This window comes from Xiphias gladius, chromosome 14 (genome assembly GCF_016859285.1).
Source record: "Xiphias gladius isolate SHS-SW01 ecotype Sanya breed wild chromosome 14, ASM1685928v1, whole genome shotgun sequence".
Classification (NCBI taxonomy): Eukaryota; Metazoa; Chordata; class Actinopteri; order Istiophoriformes; family Xiphiidae; genus Xiphias; species Xiphias gladius.
Window position 1 is genome coordinate 12,091,448 of NC_053413.1, and position 25,118 is coordinate 12,116,565.

Below are 25,118 nucleotides of genomic sequence, written 5' to 3' on the forward strand. Positions count from 1 at the left end.
GCGCATATTTATGTGCCGATCACAATGTGGCCTGTCACCTGTGAATACATACTGTGTCTTCCCAAGAGCATATATGTTATCCTGTACTGGTACTTGAAGGGAGACAAGTATGTGTTTGATATATGACAGGTTAACAAAGGCTCCTTTCTCATTTGGCCTCCCCAGCTGCATTCTGACACATCGGGCAGAGGGGGGGGGGTCGGGAGAGCTCGATAGGACTGAGGAGTTATTGACTGCCGGACAGGGAGCTTCTGCACAGCTTGTCTAAATCTCTGTAAGCAGACAGAGCTGAATTATGTTCAGACTTACAGATGTGTGCAACTGCATGTGTTTACGTGAGAAAAAAGCGCGAAATACTGATGGCGAAATAGAGGGGGAATATCTATTAAAGCAGCAGCTTTGGATACATTTGCTGTTATTGAATTTTGCAGCATTCCTACTGACCCCTCAATTCTCTTTGTTTTTCATTACTGTGGCACACTCTGGATGTATTATTGCATTAACACTTTTATGTGCCACCGGAGCAGTAAAATACTGAACGCTAAAAAGGAATTAGGCCAGAGCTAAAATGAAATTATTAGGACGTCTGAGGAAAAAAAAACTGTATCATTGTAGCTCATTTCACGGCTCTGTAGAAAAGGGGACTTATTAATACAGAAGCAGTACACTGAAAACTATTTCGGTCTGTTTCTTGTCGTAGTTGTTGAGCAGAGGCTCTATTGTTCTGGTATTAGTTCAGTCAGAGTTGGCCTGCTTGAGCTGTTAATCCCAAATCAGAAGTGCTCTGGCTAAATCAAAAGACCTAATCCTGCATTAGCATGAATTTGTCTTTAATTTTCTTCATGAGGATGTTTTCAGTACATCTGTATGTATAATTGTATGTTTTCCCTCTTCCCTTGTGGTGCATTGACATTTACGCAGTCGCTCTTCGATGAATCAGAGATAGAGGAAATGTGCCTTTCTTCCGTATCAGTTGACCTTCATGGTTTGTTTGTTTTTTTTGGTTTTTTCTTTTCTGTGTCAGCAGAGTGCCTATCCCTGTTGAGCGAAGTCCTCCCCGTATCTCCGTCGTCTCCAACCAGCCCACGGTGGTGCCTGCCATGCCTCTGCCCAGGACAGGTGGAGTTCTAGCCCAGTCCAGGAGGCCAATCCTGGAGCTCAGCCTTAGCCCCTCTCCCCTGTGTATGCTGCTGCCGTTGATTATCCTGCTAACCAGCCCTTTGAGCAGTGTGTGTGGAGCACTAGGTATGACCATCAGTAGTGTATCTATCTATCTGTCTATCTATCTATCTATCTATCTATCTATCTGTCTATCTATCTATATTCTTCAGTATATTTGTACTACATACGGAACAGTATCTGTTTGTCCATTTGTATATATACATTTGTTTCTGTCTCTTTCTCAGTTGAATGACTGCTGGTGTATTGTCAGCAGTAAATGGGATGTGCAAAGATGTGAACATATGTGAATGTGTGTGCATGCACGTCCTTTTGTGTGTGTGTGTGTGTGGGGGAGGGCTTGTTTTTATATCCCAGTGGGGACTGTAAACTGAATACACACTAATACACGGGGACTCGTGTTACTTGTGGGGACAAAAACTGAGTCCCCCATGGGTCCAGACTGCTTTTTGTGTGTTGAGACTTGGTTGTAAGGTTCATCTTATAATTAGGTTTAGGTTAGGGTTAGGGTTAGGGGCTAGGGAATGCATTGTGTCAATAAGTTGTCGCCACGGGGATAGTGAAACAAACATGTGTGTCAGAGGAGTGAGCGCAGGCCCGTCAATACATCAGCTCGGGAATGTGGTGTTGTTAACGTGTTTTAATAAGCCGGGTGGTCCCATCAGCATGTTCCTCATCATTACAACATTTCCACAGATTTCCTGCCTCAGTGGTCCACACACATACACACACAGACACCCACACACACACATGCTCAGACACACTCAGCTTTCACTTCTCTGAAAATATTTTTGAAAGCAAATACAGGTTAAAGATGGAGATAGCACTTCTCGCTGTTAGGAATGGAAATTGTCTAATGTATTTTTCATTTTCCATTTATGTAACCAATTTGAGGCCACAGTCCTTTGAGAAGACTGACGTCACATTTGAAATATTTTAACATTCAGTGAAGAGGTAGAATTACACAACAACTTTCATTTGAAATGTTGTGGGATTGAATATCTCTGCCTCTGGACCACCTACAGTGTATCTACAGCACAGATAGTGCTTCCTCCCCCATGTCTCTTTGACTTCCTCAGTAAAGAAAAACAGGCAAAAAAATAAGAAAAACATCAAACTGAGTCGCTGCATCTTCTTCCATTAACAATGTGTTGCAGAACTTGTAAATTAGAGTGAGGAATTGCAGAAGAAATCTTTCAAATCTAATCCAGAACTACTAATTGGCAACAGAGAACTTTATGCTTTGGTCAAGAATCCACGGAGATGTGATGCTTTGAATCCAAATTTTACTTCACTGAAGGTGAATACATTATTGTTATTTCTGCCCTAATAGTAGTTGTGCCATTTTGAATTTTTTGCAAACCTTCACCTTATTCTTCGCTGTTTGTCCTGCAAAGCTGAAAGAACTTAATGATTTTTGCCCACAGCGAATAGGAACATCCTGGTTTGCAGTTGCACATAGACAACACTGTTTGGCTGTTAGAAATGTATAGAGATGAAGTTGATTGCAAAGTCACACAGAGACAAAATTCCTAATTACTCAAATTGATCGCAATATTACTTATTTGTGAATAATTGCCTGCACATCAAGTGGGACAATCAGGAACAAGGAATACTAGTAAATCTTACAAACTGCAAGATAGTTGGCTTGCTTGCCACTAAATTCTTAATGATTGACCTTTGTACTTAATGTCTTTTTGACAGATTTTAGATTTTTACTCATTTGTGCTAAATATAGTTAAGACTAAACTCACGGTGAGGATCCATTAATAGGAAATCAAATGTAATTTCTACAGTAAATGCTTCATGTCAGACCCCTTTTTGGCAAATTGTTTTTAAATTTGTAAATTTACTGGTAAGGCAAAATAAATCAATAAATAAACTAGTTACATGGGGATGTTATAACATGCTACAAATACTCCTAACAGGTGAGCTCTACACTCAACTTTCAAACACAAACAATGGCAGAACCATGCAAATGAAGTTAGGAATCATTTCTTTCAACTTTGTTGTTTATGTGTCTAGATTTCACATTCTTGTTTGGGATGTGCCCACAAATCTTCTGTACAACAGCTTTTTTCTTTCTGCAACCGCACAGCATACCCCAACTGTGTACATAATCTTTATATTACTTTTTTTTTTTTTTTTTTTGCACAAATTTTGGCTGTGAGATGTAAACAGATTTGACAGCAAAGACACACAAACAGGAAGAGATGCTGAAGTGGCTTAAAGGCTTGTCAGACCACAGCGGGCTGCACTTAATATCTTTGCCATAAGTTAAGTCTTTTAAGGCAGAATGTAAAGCAACTGTTCATCAGGAGTTACGCTAATTTCCCCAAAATAACTTTTCTAAAATGACAATTTGAACTTGTATTTCTTTAGTCTGACCTGAAGCAAACTCAGAGTTCCAAATACTTTTCTCTCACATGGCATGATAACTATATTATTACACTCTACCTGCTGGTCCCTGTCATAAAGGTGTTTCGTTAAAAACAGACCAGTGGTAGATCCGTGGTAGACCTCTCTGGTCCAGTGCAACAGAGTGAAACCTACTAGTAAAGAGACAGAGCTCCTCATTAGTCCCTCATTTTCCAGGTACCTCTTTAGAACCTTCCAATCGTAACAAGTTTCTCTTCAGTGCAAATCCAGAGTCGAGAGTCCATGCCTTGCAGAGCTTTCTCTGGCTTTCAGAAGAGGCTTAAGCGGTAGCATTGCCAGCAGGGTCAGTTTTGCACGGATTGGTGTTGAAGTGCATTTAAGAGAACACAGAAAACATTTGGACTCGACATAAAGCCACTGAAACCCATGTTTAAGCCCTAAGAAGCACATGAAATTCATTCATAATCCCATAGCAAGGAGAAGACGTTTTTTTTTTAGCCATGACATTTTTTTAATTTTTGATAGTTCACATTCTTAGATTGTTGGCGGGGGGAAAGGGAAATTTGCTCAATACTCTGTATGCCTTCCTAAGAGTCTACTGGGCAGGAAATGCTCTGCTCTTTAGCCCTAAAATGGTGAGCATTAATGTGTTCTTATAGACAATACTGTACCGTCTTTTTGCTTCTTCCTGTTCAGGATTATGACAAACATAAAATGAAACCACTTTCTGTCTGACAGTCAGAGTGGGTCTTTAAGAGGAACACCACAGTGCAGCAGGCACAGGTGCAGTCTTTTGACATGGTGTTATTCCAGTTACTGTCAAGGCAAGGTAGTGAAACTGGGAAGTGGTCTGTGTGGCTGTTAGCCAGTGAGCTGATCAGGAATAGGAAGATGTATAAACAGGCTTTAGAATCTGATAGTTATTATTTGATAGGCATTTTTTTGTTTGTTTCTGTTCTGCCTTCAGAGCAGACGTGAATCAACACAGCAGGACTTCACCTACCCAGATATAGGGGAAGTGGGAGGAGGGATCCAGGTTGCTATGGTAAGGGTCATCCTGACTTCACCCTGATGGATAGCAGTGATTCTGTAGCTAAGGAGGAGTTAAGCTGGGCACCATGGCAACAGGCCACAGACAGATAGCAAGGGGTGGGTGCATGAAGTTGTTTGATTGATCTGACTCAGCCACTGTGAAAAATATAGGTTCAGTACTATTGGCTCAATATTGGATTTAGAAATTGCTATTTTCTGAGAGAAGGCAACTGCTGCACTTATAAATCCCGCATCAGACGCATCATAACAGTGGAAATTGTTCTCGTCAAATTCTCCCATGAGGTAAACACGGAAATTAACACAACTAATGTTGGTATATTCATAGGATTCAATGTTAAGATTGTCAGACTCTGCAAGTGCAAATCCCCTGTAGGTGTTAGAGTGTGCAGGCAGAAAATGGCACCACTGGTATTAATACATTTAAACCAATTATATGCTGTGAATTTGCAGCCAACACTTTTCCTACCTGTGAAACACTCATGTGTCATGACAATCTGTGCTGCATGCGGTACGAGGGTAGCTTGCTCTGGAGAAAGCAAAGAGAGAGAGAGAGAGAGACAGACAGAGAGAGAGGGAGAGAGATGTTCCTCTGAAGCCCAACCCCATCTTTTATTTATGACCCACAGGAAGTCCTTCAGCATGTCCTCTAGATGATACCCAGGAAGTAAGCACAACACGCAACCATCAGAACACAAGTCAGCCTGACCAGTCACTGTCAGTAAAATGAGGCGTGGTCAACAGGGGGCTGTTGCTGGTTGTGGAGTCAGTTTGATGTCCCCTGGGTGTAAGGGTGTCAATTTTCATGTTTGTGTTTTGATTCTTTTTTTTTCCTCCCCTCCCCCCCTCCTTCTCTCCGTCTCTCAGCTCCCCCGAAGTTCACCAAGATTCCCACAGACCAGATCGGAGTGTCAGGGGGCGTGGCATCATTTGTGTGCCAGGCCACTGGTAATCCCAAGCCTGCCGTCTACTGGAACAAGAAGGGCAAGAAGGTCAACTCCCAGCGTATCGAGGTGGTTGTCACAGTGCACAATGGTCAACTCCTACTGTAGCAGCATGACAAATACAAATATGTATATCCAGTAATACACATATATTAATATATGAATGTATACATTATACTTACTATGTTTAGGCTATATATTGATTGGCAGATAGATCTTGCAATTATTAAATTTGCAAGATTAGATATTGTTTTTCATTTAGATTGTTAAAATTCTGTTCTGCATTTTACATAAGCTAAAACCTTGTTTCTTAAAGGACTAATTTAATATTTTGCAAAATACACGAGAGAATTAGCTGAAAAGATTGATACCACTCTCATGTCTGTACGCTAAATATGAAGCTAGATCCATGATCTTATCTTAGCATAAAGACTAGCAGCAGGGGGACACAACTAGCCTGGCTCTGTCCAAAGGTAAATGAAAAAAATCAGCCTTCCAACACGTCTGAAGATCACTTATTAACATTAAATAAATTAGGTATAATAAGGTTAATAATTTAGCTTTAAAATGCTTTGTGGATTTTTTTAAACTTTGAACAGAGCTGGATCCATAGTCAAAGAGGAGACATGAAAGGTATGAGACTTTTCAGCTCTCGGCAAAAAAGAGGATAAGTGTATTTCCCACAAATGTTGAACTATCTCTTTAAAATATTGATTTGACAACAGCACACATTTCAAGCATAGGTTGCAAGGGGCAGTTAAAACTATATATGTATGAAATGTAATGACTCAAGATAATTAATAATTAATTTTACAGTATTTTTCAAAATGGAAACATTAAAAATATGATTGCTTTATACTTTACTCTCTATTGAATGCACATATCACTGTCCCAAAGGTAAATGCTATCAAGCAGGCTATTTCAGAGAGCTGTTAATTCCTACAGCTCAGTAGAAGCCTAACTGTTTATTGATGCAGTAATGTGACCTAATGCTTAGAGATACTGACCAGAGGACCCAGATCCAACCCCCACTGTTGGTAAGTTTCTACCCTTCTGAAGTGTCTTTGTGAAAGACACTGACTTCCTTCCAGCTCCAGGATCGTGTGTACAGGTACATGTTCTGTATCTGTGCCTGACCTCTAACATTTCTGTAGAGGAGAGCAAGTGAAACAGGCATTTTTCTTAAAGAGGTCAATAAAGTATTCCACTATGATTATTGTCATATAGTTACAGTAAAAGCGACATGTAGAATTATAGTTTACTCTTCTGATAGTGATCCATGTGTTTACTTTGCTGTGAGTGATGTGTTATTTCCTGTGGTTCTGTGGCTGTCCAGACCATAGAGTTTGATGAGGGTGCAGGTGCTGTTCTGAGGATCCAACCGCTCAGAGCACCCCGAGATGAGAACATCTACGAGTGTGTGGCACGCAACAGTGAAGGAGAGGTGTCCGTCACTGCAAAGCTGGCCATTATAAGAGGTGAGGCGAAAATTCAGACACACATATGCGCACACACACACACACACACATACGCACCCTGTCTCAATCCGTTTCCACATGGGTGATGCTTTCTTTTCACGTGCACACTCACCTGGCTTCAGACGCCGTCCCCAGTTCCCTGGGCTGTCAGTTGTAGATGTGACAATAGAGCCCTGCCACACCCTGCCGCCACAGCAGGCTGCAGCAAACTGTTCTTTTTATAGTCCCTCTGAGTGCAACAGAGCGTGATTTGGCCACAGAGAGGGCTAGCTAGCGTGCGAGGTACCAGGTATTTCAGCCTCCCAGCTTGCTGTAATCACTGCGCTTCCTGGCCAGAGTGAGGGTATTAATCTAATGTACACTGTCGCTTTGGAGGGAAACGTATCTAATGTGCGGCTCCAACATGCTATGGACTAAAGTTGCAGTGTGTGGCTGCGAGCCTGGGATCTGAGGACTGGCTATTTGCCCAGCACAGCAGGAAAGGATGAAGAAATAGAGGGATGGCTGTTTGGGCTGTTACTACATGAAGAAAAATCAGGGGATTAGGCCTGGGTTTGGCAGACAACCCATTTCTGCCAGGGGAAATTGAGGAAGAGAAGGAGAGAGGGAGGTAGAGGTCAAGCAGAGGTGAGAATGGGTCCGATGGAGCGCGAGGAGGTGGGGGTAAGTTGAGTAACACAACGGGATGGCGTGAAACAATAGAGATGAGATGGGATGTCGGAGGAGCGGTTCGGGGGGGTGTAGAAGTGCAGGAGATGGATGAGGATTGTGGAGTTGGCAGTGCTGTGTGGTAAGCAGAAGGCTGGTAGCCCAGGGAATAGACTCCTGTCCATCTGTTACCCGGCCCATCATCTCTGCACACACAGCCCCAATCTAAAGCACATTACCACATAAACTACACCTCGAGGGCGAGCCCCTTAGAGTGTGTGGCCATGTGTGTCTGTTCCTGTATGTGTAAACGTTTCTCCTACCGAGATCTTTGCACTGTGAAGTTCCCTGTCCCCTCGGTTATAATAGAATTAGCCTTCTTTGTTTCTTCCTCATCAGCTGATGTATTCTGGGCAGTAAACAGATTATTGGACGGCAATGCATGACAGCAATATTTGACCCGAAGCACCAGCCACATTTCAGAGCACTACTAGCCACAATAGTTTAATTTTTCAGACACTGGACAAGGATGCACAGGCAGGTTGCAGACACATAGCAGCAGAGATGGTTCTGGAAGTATATTTCCCACTGATGTATAGTGGTAGGATTATATAGATTTGCCCTGTGGTGTCAGCTCTCCCTTTAATATCTCTGGGCGTATTAGGCCGTTGTGGACAAGGTTGCAAAAATAAGGGGGCAAGACCGTTATATGGGATTTTTGTATGATTTTTACATCAATGTAAAAAAAATACTTTTTGCATATTTAATTCACTGGATTTGCCAGAAAACAGACATTACTTTGTTATTTTATTGCTGAAAAAATTCTCAATTGCTTTTCCAGAAAATTGACATTTATCATAACATGACTCTATATCAGAATATGAATTTGATATCGTGATATAAAATTTTATATGACATGATAGAGCATTTTATGTATACCGCCTTAATGTTTTTCTCGATAGAGACACAAGAGTTTTCATGATCATTTAATGATACTTTAAGTTTATGTTATGGCCATTAGTTTTAATTGTTTCAGCTTTGTTTCAGAGAAATCTTTTTTTTTTCAAATGATTCTAAATATTACAATACCAATAAGCCTCAGCAGTGATTGCCATGGAGAAAAAGGCAGTCAGATATTTGAATCAGAGTTGTACCAAATCTGTTCCCACATTGCAAATGGGAACAAAAAAACGCTCCATTGTCATGAACTTTCTCAGAAACTGATCCAGAATCCAAAACTAAACGGATTTAAACTGAATGTGTCATCGGATTCCTACAAAGCATGAACTTTCGCTTTTGTTTGCTATTAGCCTGCTGTTAGCAGCTCACAAGAGAATTTTAACATATTTGCAGAAAAATAATGACTTTTACTTCTAGGTGGTTCACCTTCCTCACAGCTCTTTTCCTGAAAAAATATAACTATGTAATGCTTATATTTGACAGTATTCTCCCAAAGCCATACACCCTTGCATACATCCTTCATACATATACAGTATGATAGATCATGTCATCCAAAAATGTTGCAAAAACTGTGTTGGGGTCAGTATTTTCAAAACATGGTTCACCAACCACTGAAGCAGAATGGAGGCTTTCCATTATTGACCATACCCTTCTACTGAGAGTCTTTTCATCCACTGATGTTTTTCATCTCATCATTTTGTGTAATGGTTGACCAGCACTAATAGCAGTGTTGTACAGTGTGAAGGGCTTGTGGTTGGCCACAGGATATGGGCTACTGCTCTATAGGCTGCCTAATGGATGGAGTTGTGGTAGGTTATGGTCAGGAAGATCTTTCTTTTTTTTGCCTTCACCATCATCATCACACTTCATCCTTTCCATCCCATTACCTACTCGTCTTCCTCCTTCCTCTTTTTCTCACTATATCTTTCTGTCTTTGACTGTAGCAGCCTCTTCTTAAGCCCACAGCAATGTCCGTTTCTAATTTCTTCTCTCTTGTTTTATTCATTCTTTCATTTTCTCAGCCATCTATTCTGCCTGACCCTCAATGTCTATCCGGACTCTCTCTCTCTTCTCCTCCCTTTAACCTTTTTACAGGCTGCTGCTCCACCCCACCTCCAAACCCATCCCATCCCCTTTCTACCCAAACTGCTCTTTTCAATGGACACTGCAGTTGTGCTGTTCCGCCTTCAGGAGATGTGAATATCTGCAGTTCTGCATGTTTGAAAACCTCTGGTGGGCGAGAGATTCTCATCACTGCAGTGGTGTGTGTGTGTGTGTGTGTGTGTGTGTGTGTGTGTGTGTGTGTGTGTGTGTGTGTGTGTGTGTGTGTGTGTGTGTGTGGTTTTGTGTGCGTGCGTGTGAGCGTGCACAACCTTCCTGACCGTGTATGAGTATTAATGTGTGCACGAGGTTTTCTTCATTAATGGGTGTGTGTGTGTGTGTTTGTGGGTGGTTTGTGCAGAGTAATCCTGATTATACTCACCTCCCAGTGTCCCATTTTAGGAATAAGGGAGGCGAGGGATGGGGGAGGAAGAGGTTGAGAGAGAGAAGAGGGAGAAGAGATGTTCTGCCTCCATGGCAAACACCCTTCATATGAACAACAGAGTCAGATCAGTGATTCCCCCCAGGCGTCTGCTGCATTGGCAGGCCGTCGGCTCAAGCAGCATTTTGGTCTGGAAACAACTGAGAGAATCAACTCAGCCTGCAAGAGGATTACACTCCTTGAGTGGAGAACCGGCTCTTTCATCACATATCCCCCCTCATCTTCACTGTTTTTATTCCCTTCTTCCTTTTTTTTCTCTTACAGTCTGTTCTTCATGCATGTTTGTATGTAATAGAGTGTTAAATGTGGGATTATAATGTTTTGTGTGCTTAGTCCCCAGATGCTGGATATGTGAGGAGAGGAAAAGTAGAGCTCCGGATGGTGGGGACTCATGGGTTTTTGGAGGCTGATCTACGATGCAAAGTCTGATTCTGCATTGTATTGTGATCTATTTTCATAAAGGTCCATTAGCATTTTAAGTGCTCCCCTTCAGCCTTCCTGCAGTCTATAGGAGTCAAAGCATTACAGCCTCTGAAGACTGCATAGCACTGGCAGATTAATCCTGAGTCAGGCTCCCTGAGATCGCCTTTTATTCAGGCTTCTTTCATGCACATGGCCATTCCCTACTGAAATGAACTGAAAGATGAATGGGCAACCTGTTTTCTTAACCAGGACAAATGATGATTTTCTGTGTGGAAGGGAGTGTTTGAGTGTGTGTGAGTGCATCTGTGTTTGGGTAACTGTGTGTGTGTGTGTGAGGGAAATACAAAGGGGAGAGAAAACCTGGATTCATGTTTGTTTGTTTGCATCATATGCATTATGTGTTTGACTGTGTGTGTGTGCTTTTTTGTGCTAGTGTGTGTGTATTTGTGTGTGTGTGTGTGTGTGTGTGTGTGTGTGTGTGTGTGTGTGTGTGTGTGTGTGTGTGTGTGTGTGTGTGTGTGTGTGTGTGTGTGTGTGTGTGCGCACGCGCAAGCACATGGACGCATCAATTGCATATTTGCCCAGATCTGGTTGGCTCCACCGACTGGTTTTGGGCACCAGGCCTGATTGCCCTTCTGCAAACATAACCAGGCCAAAATGTACGCTCTCAACCTCTTGATACGCACAAATACACACAAACACAAAGCTCCAGGGAACAATGCTCGTTGGTCCTTGCCAATGTTCCCCCAAACACTGTTGACACACACAGTGTTTATATATACATGGTGCATTTTTCCATAGGCTGTCTTATCAGTTTAACCAGGAGATGAAAAATAAGCGGTATTCTTGCGCAGCAGTGTTTGTTTTTGATAAATGATTCATTTGGTGAAAAGTGTGATCAAGGCCATGCCCGCAGTATCTATTTCAAGCAGCCGCTGACTCATCCACGAGCCTGGCTGAATACCTGTGGCCCCCTTTTACTCCTCTCCAGTGAACTGTACTTCACTGTCCAGTACCACGAACTGTGGTACTGCAGGACAGAGTGCGAGGCTGCTGCTAATTGTTTGTGTGCATTATCTATCCATCTATCTGCTGATGGACTGCTACAACCCAGCACTAGTCTGCTAGAGCACACTGTCTGTGGGTTTTATAGTGTTGCTTTTTTCTGTATTTTTCAGCTGAATTTTTCCGTTTGCTGTAGAGATTAATTTTCCAAGGGCAGTTGTGTTATGTGCGTCTTCGCACATTATGTTCATTATGTTCTCCTGAAAGGCCATAGAAAACAAGCCTACTGACACCTTCAGCTGTTCACATGGATCTGTGTCTATGGTTCTTTATGTAAATCCAGATATTATATTATATTATATTATATTATATTATATTATATTATATTATATTATATTATATTATATTATATTATATTATATTATATTATATTATATTATATTATATTATATTATATTATATTATATTATATTATATTATATTATATTATATTATAGATTTTTGACATACTATCAGTCGTTAAGTTTTGTTAAGGTTTGCATCGTTATATCATTATAATGATGGTGATTTTTTACTATTTTATAGACTAAACAAACAAACTGAAAAAAAACAAAAAGAAAATGTGGCAGCCCTGAAATTAAACACTAAATTTATCTATCTATCTATCTATCTATCTATCTATCTATCTATCTATCTATCTATCTATCTGTCTATCCATCTATCCTGGTTTCTCCTACCTCTCCCTGATTCAGTCCAAGGTCCACCTACACTATATTTGAAGCATTGATAAAGACCTGACTGGAATACCGAGCCAGACCCCCTAAAAACACTCACACACACACACACACACACACACACACACACACACACACAGACACAGACACAGACACACACAGGCACATACACACATGCATGCACACACCCCAAGCCCGCTGCAGTGGCGTGCTGTAATTAACGGCCAGGGAGTCCGTGTAGTGGTAGCCGGCAGGGTGATAAAAAGACCATCTGAACCCTCTCAGGAGAGGGGTGAGGTTGGGGGAGGGCAGAGGGGAGCAGATGTAGGCCTAGCATATTCCTCACCCCAGGGGAGCTCGCCTCCTGACCTGCCTATCATCTCCTCCCTCTCCTTCCTTTCTCTCCGTCCCTGTTTTGTCAATGGCTGTACCACTGGCCTCCATTCAGTGGATCATTAGCATTGATCACTTGGGGATGGTGTGAGGGAGGGGGAGTGGGGGGTCAAGGCGGTCCCCTCCCCCAGCTGATGTCAGAAGGATGGTATGTGGCCTGATCGCCACCTGAGCTCTTACCGTAGCGCTGAGACTAAACATTGTCCCCAGACTCTCCTCTGAGCTTTGATTCCTCTCTTTCCATCCATGGCAATTCTCCTCTCCTTCCTCTTCTTAGCCACACTAGAGGAGAAAGGAGCAGCTTGACATTCCTATCTGATGAGGTCTTTCCAATGCTGATGACTGTGAAAAGACAGAATGAGAGCGATAGATCCTATCTCCACTCAGCGTCTCATCCCGTCACAGAATGTGTATGGAAACAGATGGTATACGTCTGTCATGTGGTTAGGTAGCAGGGCGCTCGGAGGAGGAGAGGAGCAGTTGACGTAGCCATGGTCTGCATCTCGGACTGTGTTTGGCTCCAGATTTGTCAGTGTTGCCGAACTCAAGCTAGTAAACTTTTAGCAGGTTCTGTTGTGCTTGACACACCTCCTGTGGGTTTGATTTATTAGCCAAGCAAATTGCCATCTTGGTAATTGCTTCGTTGCTGTAAGAAAGTTGAACATGTAATTATAGTTCCAGGTATGGGGGAGGTGTCCGTGTGTATGTGGAAAGAGATAGAATGGTTAAAAGGGTAAGGAGAGAAGGAAGCAGGAGGTCTGATGGATGCTTGATTTCGTGTCTGGCCATCTGGACTGTTGTCACCGAGATGCTTAATCCCATTCACCAGAGAAAGTGCGTGTGAATGTGTGTGTGTGTGTGTGTGTGTGTGTGTGTGTGTGTGTGTGTGTGTGTGTGTGTGTGTGTGTGTGTGTGTGTGTGTGTGTGTGTGTGTGTGTGTGGGTGTGTGGGTGAAATAGAGATCAACTGCTTTTCAGCATGCACATACCTTCACTTTTTCCTGGATATGTATGGACGTGTCTACATACATTATTTCACACATCACACAAAATCTGTGAAGATGCTAATAAGAGCATAGCTATAGAAACCAATACATACACGCACAGGCAATATACACACACTCATCCACTTCCCCCCCAACGTAATCAGACATATCCAGATGCATGCGGACACATCCCAGATCGGCCTCTCTAATCGTTGGTACATTTTAACAATTACTGTTAACAAGTCCTTATTACCCCCAGTGCCCTGCCCCTCCTCTTGATCCCAGCTTCTAATTGCTGCTGCTTTTTCTGAGTAGCTCTCTGCATAGTTATTAGACTGGAATCATTACCAGCACATAACACAGAGCCACACCATTGAAGAAAACTCACAGTTCGCTGCCACTGTCACCAAACACCTGTTTTTCTAGGTTAGGAATGTACTGTGTGCGTGTGTGTGTGTGTGTGTGTGTGTGTGTGTGTGTGTGTGTGTGTGTGTGTGTGTGTGTGTGTGTGTGTGTGTTTGTGTGTGTGTGGCTGTGTTTATATGTGTGTGTGCATGTGTCAGCTGTTAAGTTAACTCCTGCTGATTGGGCCGCATGTTTATACTCCTGTAGTAACGGCCTGTCGAGCACACACTAAAGCCTAACTCTGTTTCTGCCCGCCCTCTGTTCCACCTAATCACTAGCTAGCTTTAGAGAAGGACACGCCACTTTGTTGCGGAAGGATATAGTGGCTCCAATGTCCTCGCCAGTATCTCCACTCTCAAGGGCCTGCAGATGTTAAAAAGGGGGAACAGTGGCTCTCACATCACTGTGTGTGTGAGCGAGTCTTATGTTTCACCACAGAAGAAGGAAAGGAAGGATTCAGTGCGTTGCTGGGTTGACTCTGGCTCTGTGCACAAGGATAAACCAGTCGTTTGTACTGAAAGAAACAGTCCCAAAAACAAGAAATAAACACTTTTGTTCATTATTAGGTCATTACTAGTGGGTTTGCTCCAAAATAAAGTATGAACAATCCCTTTCATTATCTAATTATTGTCTTCATCTTTCCAGAGGACCTGCTGCCATTCGGTTTCCCTAGTATAGACATGGGTCCCCAGCTGAAGGTGGTGGAGAGGACGAGGACGGCCACCATGCTGTGCGCGGCCAGTGGCATCCCTGACCCAGAGATCTCCTGGTTCAAAGACTTCTTGCCTGTCGACCCCAGCACCAGCCAGGGTCGCATCAAACAGCTCCGATCAGGTGAGATAGATGAGGAGTTTCAGTCAGATTCTTTCATTTGCCAATAAGTAAACAATAAGTAAACTAAAGCTTAGCATTGCCATCAGGTCAAATCTCTGTTGCTCTAAATTTGGTGATTATCATGTTTTAATTATTATTGGGGGATTACATGCTCCTCTCTGAGTTTATCTCCATCCTTTGGGGATGTAAAACCTTTCTAAAGCCAATTTCATAAAAGGATAATTGTGCCGTCCTTAAGCCAAGAAAAAAAAAATGCAGTTTTTATTAACATTTGGGAGAAAAGATTATAAAAAGATGACACTTTAAAGACACAAATCTCTTCCCATTGTTGATCATGAATATCAAATAAAATGGCGGCGTGCAGTAGAAAATATACACTTATTCAAACTAATTTGAAAAAGTTCACACAGAGCTAGGAAGTAAATCCATTTTAAAATAAATACTTAATAAAATAATCAATCTAGCTCAAAGCAACCATAATTCTCTTTTCTCAGATCTCAAAATCAATAACAGCAGAGATAGGATTTTCTTCACATTAGGCCTTTAACTGACGCTGCTCTTATCTTTTGACCTGCGCAGCCTGAAATTGTGTGAAATGAGCTCAGTGTCTTAAAATGTGAATGTCAGATCACTTTGCCAGAGACAATAAGAGGTGAGGAGGGGAGGAAGCTTTTTTGCTGCTAGAGAGAGGGAAAAGTGTGTCGGTGCATACAGACAGATTGGGGGATGAATACAGAAGAATCACACCTTGCGCATAGGACAGTTTGTTCAGCTTTGTTTATGGTCTTCTGAATAGATGATACAGTGTCTCCTGGAGGAGGCAGACAAGTATTTTCTCAGCCATTCTCACTCAGCCATCCTCGGGGGCAGTGAAAGTGATGGTGAGGAGAAACCATTTTGTTGTTGCTTCATCCATATTCTCTGTGCTCCTCTGCCCTGCCAGCTCGGATATCTCCCTGCTGTCAACCAGTATCCTTCACTGATCACTAGTGCCCTCTGTCAACCTTGCGTCTCTGTCTCTTCCTGCAAAGTTTGCCATTATGCTTTTTAATAACAATTATTATTTGAACACTTTCAAATTTGAAGACCTTCAAGTGCCGACAGTTCACCAAGCCACGCCCCGTAGTTAACAGTTGTTACGCCTTACAGTGGTAACAGTGGGAGTTTTATCAAATGACACCTTAGGTCATTTCTGACAGAACGGGTCTCTGATTTCAAACAGAGGCGGACAACTTCTCTTTTCTAGCCAGCCACTGATTTTGCCAGCGAAAACAACATCTGTAACTAGCATATTTCAACAACTGCAGCTAGTTTGCTAATTAATGCAAACACTGTTTTGATCTGACTCAAAAGCAGAAACAACTGAAAGGGTCTGAAATAGGCATCTGATTACATATTATGCAAAGCTATGGTTCGCAGTCAAAAAGTAAAACACAGAAGACATTAAAATAAAAGTGCTGCATTGTTTTGTATTCCAAAGTAGAGCTATTAGCCTTAGTATTATGAACACGCTGCACTGTTTAATCCATTCTTTACATTTTTGCCGTGTATTTTGTTATTGGAAAGGGGATAAAAAAACACAAAACCCCTTCAAACTCTCCCTTCGATCTTGGGTATCACTCTTACTACAGCCACATACACACCATTTCAACATCTGGAAAATGTCAGAGCTTGACAGGCTAGCCATTTGCAGGTAGCTGTAGCCCAATTTCAGATCCCACACCCATTCCTAGTATAATTTCCAATAACCTACTGGTGTGTAATAAAGGAAACTTGCCACATATATATAATACCTAATGTGTAATTGCCTCCTTGTAAAATACTCTTCAGTGGTTGTGGGTGGAATTTGGTGAAGGACGAGCTTTGGTGCTGCATGGATTCAGGTGAAACTGTAGATACACACATAAAAAAAGAGAAGAGTGACATGTGTTTTAAATGATGATCTATGGAAAAGTGTTGGTTGCATTGGAGCTACAGAGAAACAAAGAGCCTCTGTCAAACCTCTCCATGCACGTTGAACTTTTTTTTTTTACTGTTTTCCCTTTTAGTAAGTATATTTTCACTGATATAGAGCATAGTGAATACTTATTTTTGTAGCCCTAAAATTGTAAATTATGTACTCATCTTTCATAGTAAGTTTTACTTGGTCTGCTCTGTGGGGTGTCACACGCACATGACACTGATTCACTGGTACAGTATGTTTGTCCACATATCACATCAATGAAACAGTACCAAGACAAATGGTTCAGTGAGATTCACCGCAGGGTTTAATAGGATTTCGAATCACCAAAAGCATCACAAAGCTGAACAACAAAATGCACTGTATAATGAACCAAACACTGCAGCGAAATGACTTGGAGGAAATCAATTACAAGTGAGCTGGGCACAAAATAGCACTGAGATGTGTTATGGATGAAACACTCCTTTAAGATCTGTTTAATGGGGGCACCTTCCAAGCAATGCCTTTGATTTAGTGGACGTCTGCCAGCTCTCGTTGGACCGCAGCCAGGGATCTGTTTTGGGCCACAAACAATGTTCTCTCTCTGTCTCTTCTTTTCTTTTTCTGTCGGGTCTTGGAAATATTTTTATGGCCCATAAGGGTCAGATTGAAAAATGATATTGAGAATGACTGCGCTCAAAACCCACAAAAAATTACTCATAGCCATTTCACAGACCATAAGTATCTATCACCTGTAGTGTCTACCCACTGCAGATAACTGTTCATACAACGGCCATCGACAGTCGTGAACTCCATGTGTATACACCCACATAAAACCTGCACACACACAATCGGTTTCCTGAGGTTAGAAACATATGGTGCGGTATAGAGTTGAACTTTTCCTGACATCCTTATACCTCCACCAAGGCATCCATCTATTTTTCCATGCCATCTGCTTCACCAGTTTAGATGTACGTGAGGAGAACCATGACAAGCTATCTGTCTATCTCTCACATTTGGGAAAGAGATCCGGAGAGTTTACCTAAGCACTTGAAAGCCCTCATAGACCTACACTCTAACAGATGGCATTCAATATGGACCCCGGGGTTGTCTACTGGGTAATGGATGGACCTGTCTTGGCTAAGAACTGTGATGTGATCAAAGGTTGTGGTTATTGTAACGCTCACAGTTCAGGTCACTTTTATCTAAAGAAAAACAGGGAAATGATAAAAACATAAAGACATGTTTTAGTCTCTTCATCAGAAAACTTCTGTCAAAATGGATGAAAACCAGTTTTGTTTTGTTTTTCACTTTAGAGACTGTGTATTGTATTGAAGAAAACTCTCTCATCGGGACTGATTTAAAGTGCTGCTTGTGCATCGTTACATACCTGTGCCACCATTTTTTGGCCCTGATTGATTGTTAATCTCAAAATCAGATTTCAGTGAAATTTGGTGGGAAAATTATCACACTGGCCAAAAAAAAAAGAGATTTGTTTTTGGCAAAGATCCAGCTTTTGTTTCTAAAAACGATTCTTAAAAAAATGGTGAGGTAGACAAATCCTTTTACAAATCCTGTTATTAGACTTTTCATTATTGATAAATCTGCCAATTATTTTCTAAATTAAATAAATTTACACATTTAAGAAATGAAAACCACTGAGTTTTGGGCACTTTTGCTTAAAAGACTGACTTCAATATAAACAATTTTCTGACAAGTGAATAATTGCTTCAGGTCAACATCAATAACAACCATGACACTTTATACTCAATACCTCGATTTGCTTTAAAATTCTTCTCCTGTCATGCCTTTAATGTTTTTGGCTCCACATTTTAGGAAAATTTTGAAACAAATGATCGAATTATAACCAGGGTGCAAATGAAACAATTTAGAGTTTTTTGGGTTGTTTTTTTTTCTTTTTATCCCAACAGTCTATTTGTAAATCTATTTAGTTAAGGTGCTGTGATAAAAATTAGCGGCAATCTGTCTTGATTGAAGTAGTATCCGGGCCCAGTTAAAAGTTAATGTCTTACCTTATGGGAGACTGGAGTCCAGGTGATCTGTTTGACCTAGAATTCTGGCAGAGCTATCGGGTTAGCAATATCTGTTGTCATCTGATCGACTGAGTCTCAGCCCAGCAGACATAATACACCATCCGAGATTTCACAGCAGTTCAATTTACTGAAGTCACATCTCATTCCGGGTCTGTCAGCAGCTTCCAGACTCGCTAACAAACTGCTCTGCCTCTCCTTCTTTTTCTCTGTTATCTTTCACTTTCCCTTCTTACTGCTTTTTGTCCTGCTTTTCCACACTGACTGTCATTATGTTTGTTTATTGCCAGTTATCTGTCTACAATGTGTATGTGTGTCGTGACCTTTCTACATATGCGCATACATACGAACACCTGACTTTCTCCATGTATGGTAACGGCATTTTTTTGCGTAGAAGAAGATTTCAATTGCAGATTTCAAATTTGTGCTGATGGTTAGCCATATGAGCTGCTTCCAGCTGTCAGATGAGTTCTTGTTTGCAGAGCTCCACCTGTCCAGCTCCATCTCTCCTCAACTCTATCCTTCTCCCACTCCTCCCTCTGCCTCCACCTATTTCTGGAGGAGAGGAGAGGCTCGTAGAGCAGATAATTTATTCCTGTTTACATCCCAACTCTACCCTGTACTGCGGGGAAATGAAAGATGGAAAAATAGAGAGAAAGAAGAGGGCACAAGCTGTTTTCTTTTCATGTAACTGCAGAAGACAGAAGCAAATGGATGACAGCCTCAGCTAGCAGGGCCTCAGCTCACTAAACACTCTAAAACACAGAAAACAGATCCGTTCTATACTAGTCAAACTTTTCCCTCCTCTGAGCCTCCAAAAACATAGTGTTATTATTATATATAATTTGGAGAATCACACACATTAACAGATTCACAAACTATATGTCTTTGTGGAGCCTTTTAGTGCTTAACTGGCCACGTTTTTAAGATTTAATTAGCAAAAGCTTTCTTCACCATTATGATAACACACCATGTGTATGTGTAGACAGTGGTGGAAAGTAATTTGTGAGCACATGAACTCAAGTATTAGGTTGAATTTTGAGGTACTTCAGCTCTCCTTGCAACTAGTGATTATTTTCATTTTTGATTAATCGGCCTATTCTTTTGTTGATTAATCCATTTGATTGTTTTGTCTTCAAAATGGCATGAGTTTAGGGTGACATTTTCATATGTCCCATTTTGCCTGTTCAACAGTCCAAAACGCAAGATTTTCGGGTTACAATGACATAAAACAGAAAAAAGCAAAAAGCAACAAGCTGGAAACGGAGAATGTTTGGCTTTTTTGCTTAAAACAATGACTAAAATGATTGATAATTTATCAAAAATAGTCAACTGATTATTCATACAAATTATATGATCATCTTATAAAAAATGATGCATAGTTATACATTTAACTACCTAACAATATACTGCATAAAGTATTGCGTGCAGGCTCATTCTTGACCTTGGGAAAAGTCATTTGGGCTCATGTGGGGCTTATTTTTTGCTTTCTTCTTCTTGCAAATGCTTTGGAATAAACTAGCAAGTTGACCAGCGCTGATTATTCTTTTGTCAACCTAAAATGTAAATTAGTTCGCCCAAATTAGAAAAACAAACAACCATATTGTCTCACTTATTTTGTAGTGCTATCATCTACCCAGTTAGATGGTTTTATGGTTTTATTTGCCTAAGTTTTGAAATAGGTGTTCCTAAGATTTCTGCTAACACTTTAATACAATATATGCTCCTAGCACACACACCTACCTAAAAATAACGTAGTCTAATACAACAGTCCTCCAATAAAAATGTTCAGTTAAACTTTATGATAATTTTGGAGGCTGTAGTTTGTGGTGCTCTTGAACTGCACTGCATTATGCAGAGTGGTGTTTTTGTCCTTTAGCCTACCCTTATTAATATAAATGGGGTGGACAATATAATAGAAACACCAGGCGCTGTAACGCAATAGAATTCAACCCCAACACAAACTACATCCTCCAAAATGACCGTGTAGTTGAATCAACACCTCTCTAAAGCACTTTCAACTACAATTGAACATTATAACCATCATGAAGGTAGGATTTATTACAGGATTGTTGTATTAGACAGCCTTAATTTTAGCTGGTTGTACCTAATAAACTGGAAACCCACTGTATATGAATGAATTTTGCTGGCGGTGCTTACAGCAGTGATAAATTGTAACAAAATATGGTTTTTTGGGTGTAATTTGGATGAAATGGCCCCTTAAATTTGGCACATACATCAACCAGCTACAACATTAAAATGCTGCTAGTATGTTAATGCATCATTAATAATAATGCAGTTATATAATATATGTATGATAATTTTACTTTTTTTAAAAGAGGCATTCTGCATAATTATGTTACCTACATTTTACCAATAATATTTTATGTGGTTTTGAATGCAGTACAGGTAACAGGGTATTCTTACTTTTACTTGAGTAAAGATTCTGAACACCTTTTCCACCACTGTGTTTTTGTAAAAAAAATCTGTATAAGTGCGGAGCGTACTATATCTTCTGTTTCTCTGTATATATACATACATCTCTCACAAGCCAGATGCCTTTTATCAGTCTCACAGAAGATCTGATACAAAACATTGTGCTTTGTATCAGACTTAAACTAGGTGTGTGCATGTATGTTTGTGTGTGAGTGTGCCTGTTTATCTACAAGCTTGTGTGTGTGTGTGTGTGTGTGTGTGTGTGTGTGTGTGTGTGTGTGTGTATGTGTTTGTCTTGTGTGCGTTTTGGGTTGCGTCGTTTTCCTCTCTGTGCACTAAAGCTGAGTGTAATCCTGGGTTTTGTGCTTCCTCCTCAGGCCCCACGTCAAAGTCAGTGTCAGATGAGATGAATGTGACAGAGCAGGCTGAAAGAGCAAAAAAAAAAAAAAAAACTGCTGGTAATTCAAAAGGCTGTCAGCAAAATAAGGCAGTAAGAATAGCACCCTGTGAAACAAAAGAAACAGAAGAATACCTGACAAGTGATGTGTGTAATTATAGCACATTTAGGGAGACACTGTTTATCACGGAGAGATCAAGGTAGGAAGATAAAAATTGAGGAAGTAAAAGACACAAGTTGAGGAATTTAAGAGCATCGTCGGGTCGTTGCCGCGGGGTAAAGCTGTGTAGCTGCTGCCAGTTCACTGCCAAGATAGAAACAGGCTTTCTTCATGGCAACAGAGAGACTGCAGCAGGAGAGGAATCACTAGCTTGTAAAGAGGTATGCAACAAAATGCCCTTTAAGTGTCATCTAAGTTTATAAAAAAAACAATTTTAAGACTTGTTTTCGCCGTCCAAACTTTTTGGAAGGAATTCCTGAATTTTGAATGTGATGCCGTTTTCGTTAACTTTTTAGGAGAAGGAGGGTAGAGGGAGGGGAGTGAAGAAAACACAGCTTTTATAAAAAAGAAATAAATACAACTACTGGTTTATGAAAGCTATGAAATCTATTTAGAAGGTGCCTCATAGAAATAACAACAAAGCTGACTTTATTGGATGTTGAAGCAATGTAGGAGAGGATACCGCAGGGTCAGAATGTAACAGAAACAGAAAAAGACCAATAGACAAATATCTCTGGATGAAAAGTAGAGGATGCAAAGGAAGGCTTGAACATTTGTTACACACTCGACTGAACATCTTTCTCTGTTTCTCTTTCTCTTGCAGGAGCATTACAGATTGAAAACAGCGAGGAAACAGACCAAGGAAAGTACGAGTGTGTGGCCACCAACTCTCAAGGCGTGCGCTACTCCTCCCCCGCAAACCTTTATGTGCGAGGTAGGACCTGAACGCAGAACACACGTACACATGCATACACATGCACAGAGACAGCACACACAAATCACTACTATTAAGGCGCTCTTGGTATTCATAAAGATATTTCTCTTCCATAACTGCTCCCAAACAAGTATTACTAACCCATCCATTGTCTACAATATATGTTGACCCTGTTGTTTGGTATTTCTCACAACCACCTTTAACAAGTCCACCTTAAACCTTGGTGCGAGCTCCTACAGTCGATTCAAACTGAACATAAAGTTGGGAACACACCTCGGTTTAACTGCATGGAAGCATCACTGATCTGTCTACTAAAATGGTTTCTGTACTAGAGGCAGATTGAGAGGAAAATGTCACACAAAAGATGCACGGATTTGATTGACGATTTGAATTAAATTAGTTAAACGATCAGAATCAGGATATAATTCATTCTTACATATGTTTACATTAATGGCATCTGTGCGCCCACATGATCCCTGTTTAACTGATTCTAGCGTCTGGACTGTGGGTGCTGGTGTGTCACTGGCTCATTGCTGAAAGACCACAACCAATGTTCAGATTGACAAGTTCTAGTTTCTATGTTTAAGTGGGATATGGGAGAAGTGTGTATGCGATGTGTGAGGGTTGCTGCGGGTGTTGTGTGCGTGAGGTTGTGTGTGCGTGTGTGTTGCAGTGGAGCGAGTGGCTTTGCGCTGGCCGTTTTTATTCTCTCTGTGTTTCCCCGTTCTCTCTCTCCCCCCTCACGTCATTGTGTTCTGCATCAACCCCCTTCCATCCCTCAGAGCTTCGAGAAGGTTGGTGTGCTCTTTCTTTTCTTTTGTTACTCCTTTGTTTCAGAAAGCTTCACTTATTGAAACAGAGAGAAACAAAAAAGAAAAAAAAAAAAACATTTGACAGACACCAGAGTAGATTTGAAGTGACATGATTTTGTCTCCAAAATGAAGAGAGTTGATTTCTCTAAAGCTGCTACGATGATGAAGTGGTCTGCCTACGCAGCAGAGTGCATTGACTGCATTGTGAGGCCTTGTGTGCAGAACCCTTGGTATTGCCTTCACTCCCTGATCAATGTTTTCTGCATGGTATGATCTTGTTGTCATGGAGACCCAAGAATTGGAAGATTAAAAAGAGGCGATGTTTGCATGGAAGGAGTGAGAGAGAAAGAGAAAGGAGCACCGCTTGCATGTCTGTTGACTGACGGACTGACACAAGAGCATGGCACAGTGTGTGTTCACGCCTATTGATATGCTCGGATTGTGATATTATTGAACTTGCTGTCTTCTCATGTCTTGCTACTGTTTCCTTTTTTTCCCCCTTTTGTGTCATCATTTGTAACATTGTGTCCCAGCTCCCATGTCATCACATCTGCTTCGATTCTGCACTTGTTGCATTGAGTGCACTCGCAGTCACGCTTGTACATGCCCTTCTGTTTTGAAGTTAAATGTGCTGTGAAGGTTTTTAGGAGAAGCGTCCGCTATTTCGCCAAATTCATGACATAAACTCAAGATGCCAAGAAAGCCATAACATCACCCGCGATGTAAAAGTGCTGTACTATAAGTGGCAATCTGGAAGATTTCAGTCCTGGTTGATTTGGGAACAGCAAATGCGGTTTAATACCACAGGTCAAAGAATTCTGCGGGCAGCAAAACAAACTGTTGTTGTTTTAATATAGAAGTGAGGCAATAATTGTGCTTTTTCCATCATTCTGTGAGCAACAGTGATCTGATTTTTATGCTGGGCACGGCATGAGTCTGCGAAACAGCAGGGCACATTGAAAGGAGTTGGTTACCTGGCTGAGAAGTTGGAGGTGTGCAGCCTGTCGCCTGCAGCTCTCCATCTATCAGCCCACTGTGGCTGCTCCTTCTTCTTCCATTACTCCCTGCAGTATTTCACACTGCTCAGCTGTCCAAAAATGCCCAAAATGACCGTTGTCTTATTTTGTACAGGCATTTTTGATGAAGGACAGTGGTAAATGCTAAGCTCATTGACAAACACATTGCATTTCTTGTGACTACTTCATAATGAAAGTCAAATTCTGTCTCGCTGCTTCGTGTTAGGGTCGTGCTTTTAATGTGAAGCTGCAGCAGTAGGTAATGTTCGGTTTGCATTAGCAGGAGCTTAAAACAGCATTTTTTTCTGGGAATTTCCAAACAGACATCCAGTTTGTAATACTGCAGATATATAAATATTTATAATATATGACAATTGTGTTAACTCATTCAGCAATAGATAGTGACTCAACAGACTTTCATTGAAATGAAAATATTCGAGATTGCTTTAACTACAAATTTACTTGGGGATTTACAGTTCATATAATTATTCTTCTACTTCAATGCAATTCAGAGGAAAATATAGTATTTTTATTTCAATACATTTATCTGACAGCTTTACATACAAAGCAAA

At 41.1% G+C, this 25,118-nt stretch overlaps 1 protein-coding gene across 1 annotated transcript in view; it reads left to right on the top strand.

Annotated features, from left to right (window-relative positions):
* Positions 1-1,100: 1,100 nt before the first annotated feature.
* LOC120798613 (receptor-type tyrosine-protein phosphatase S-like) overlaps positions 1,101-25,118 on the top strand; it is a 52,912-nt gene continuing 28,894 nt past the window's right edge. Inside the window, exons 1-5 of the mRNA XM_040143027.1 lie at positions 1,101-1,245; positions 5,476-5,624; positions 6,889-7,030; positions 14,772-14,960; positions 22,608-22,718. Of these exons, the coding sequence (XP_039998961.1) occupies positions 1,101-1,245; positions 5,476-5,624; positions 6,889-7,030; positions 14,772-14,960; positions 22,608-22,718 (736 nt within the window). The remainder of the gene's footprint in view (positions 1,246-5,475; positions 5,625-6,888; positions 7,031-14,771; positions 14,961-22,607; positions 22,719-25,118) is intronic.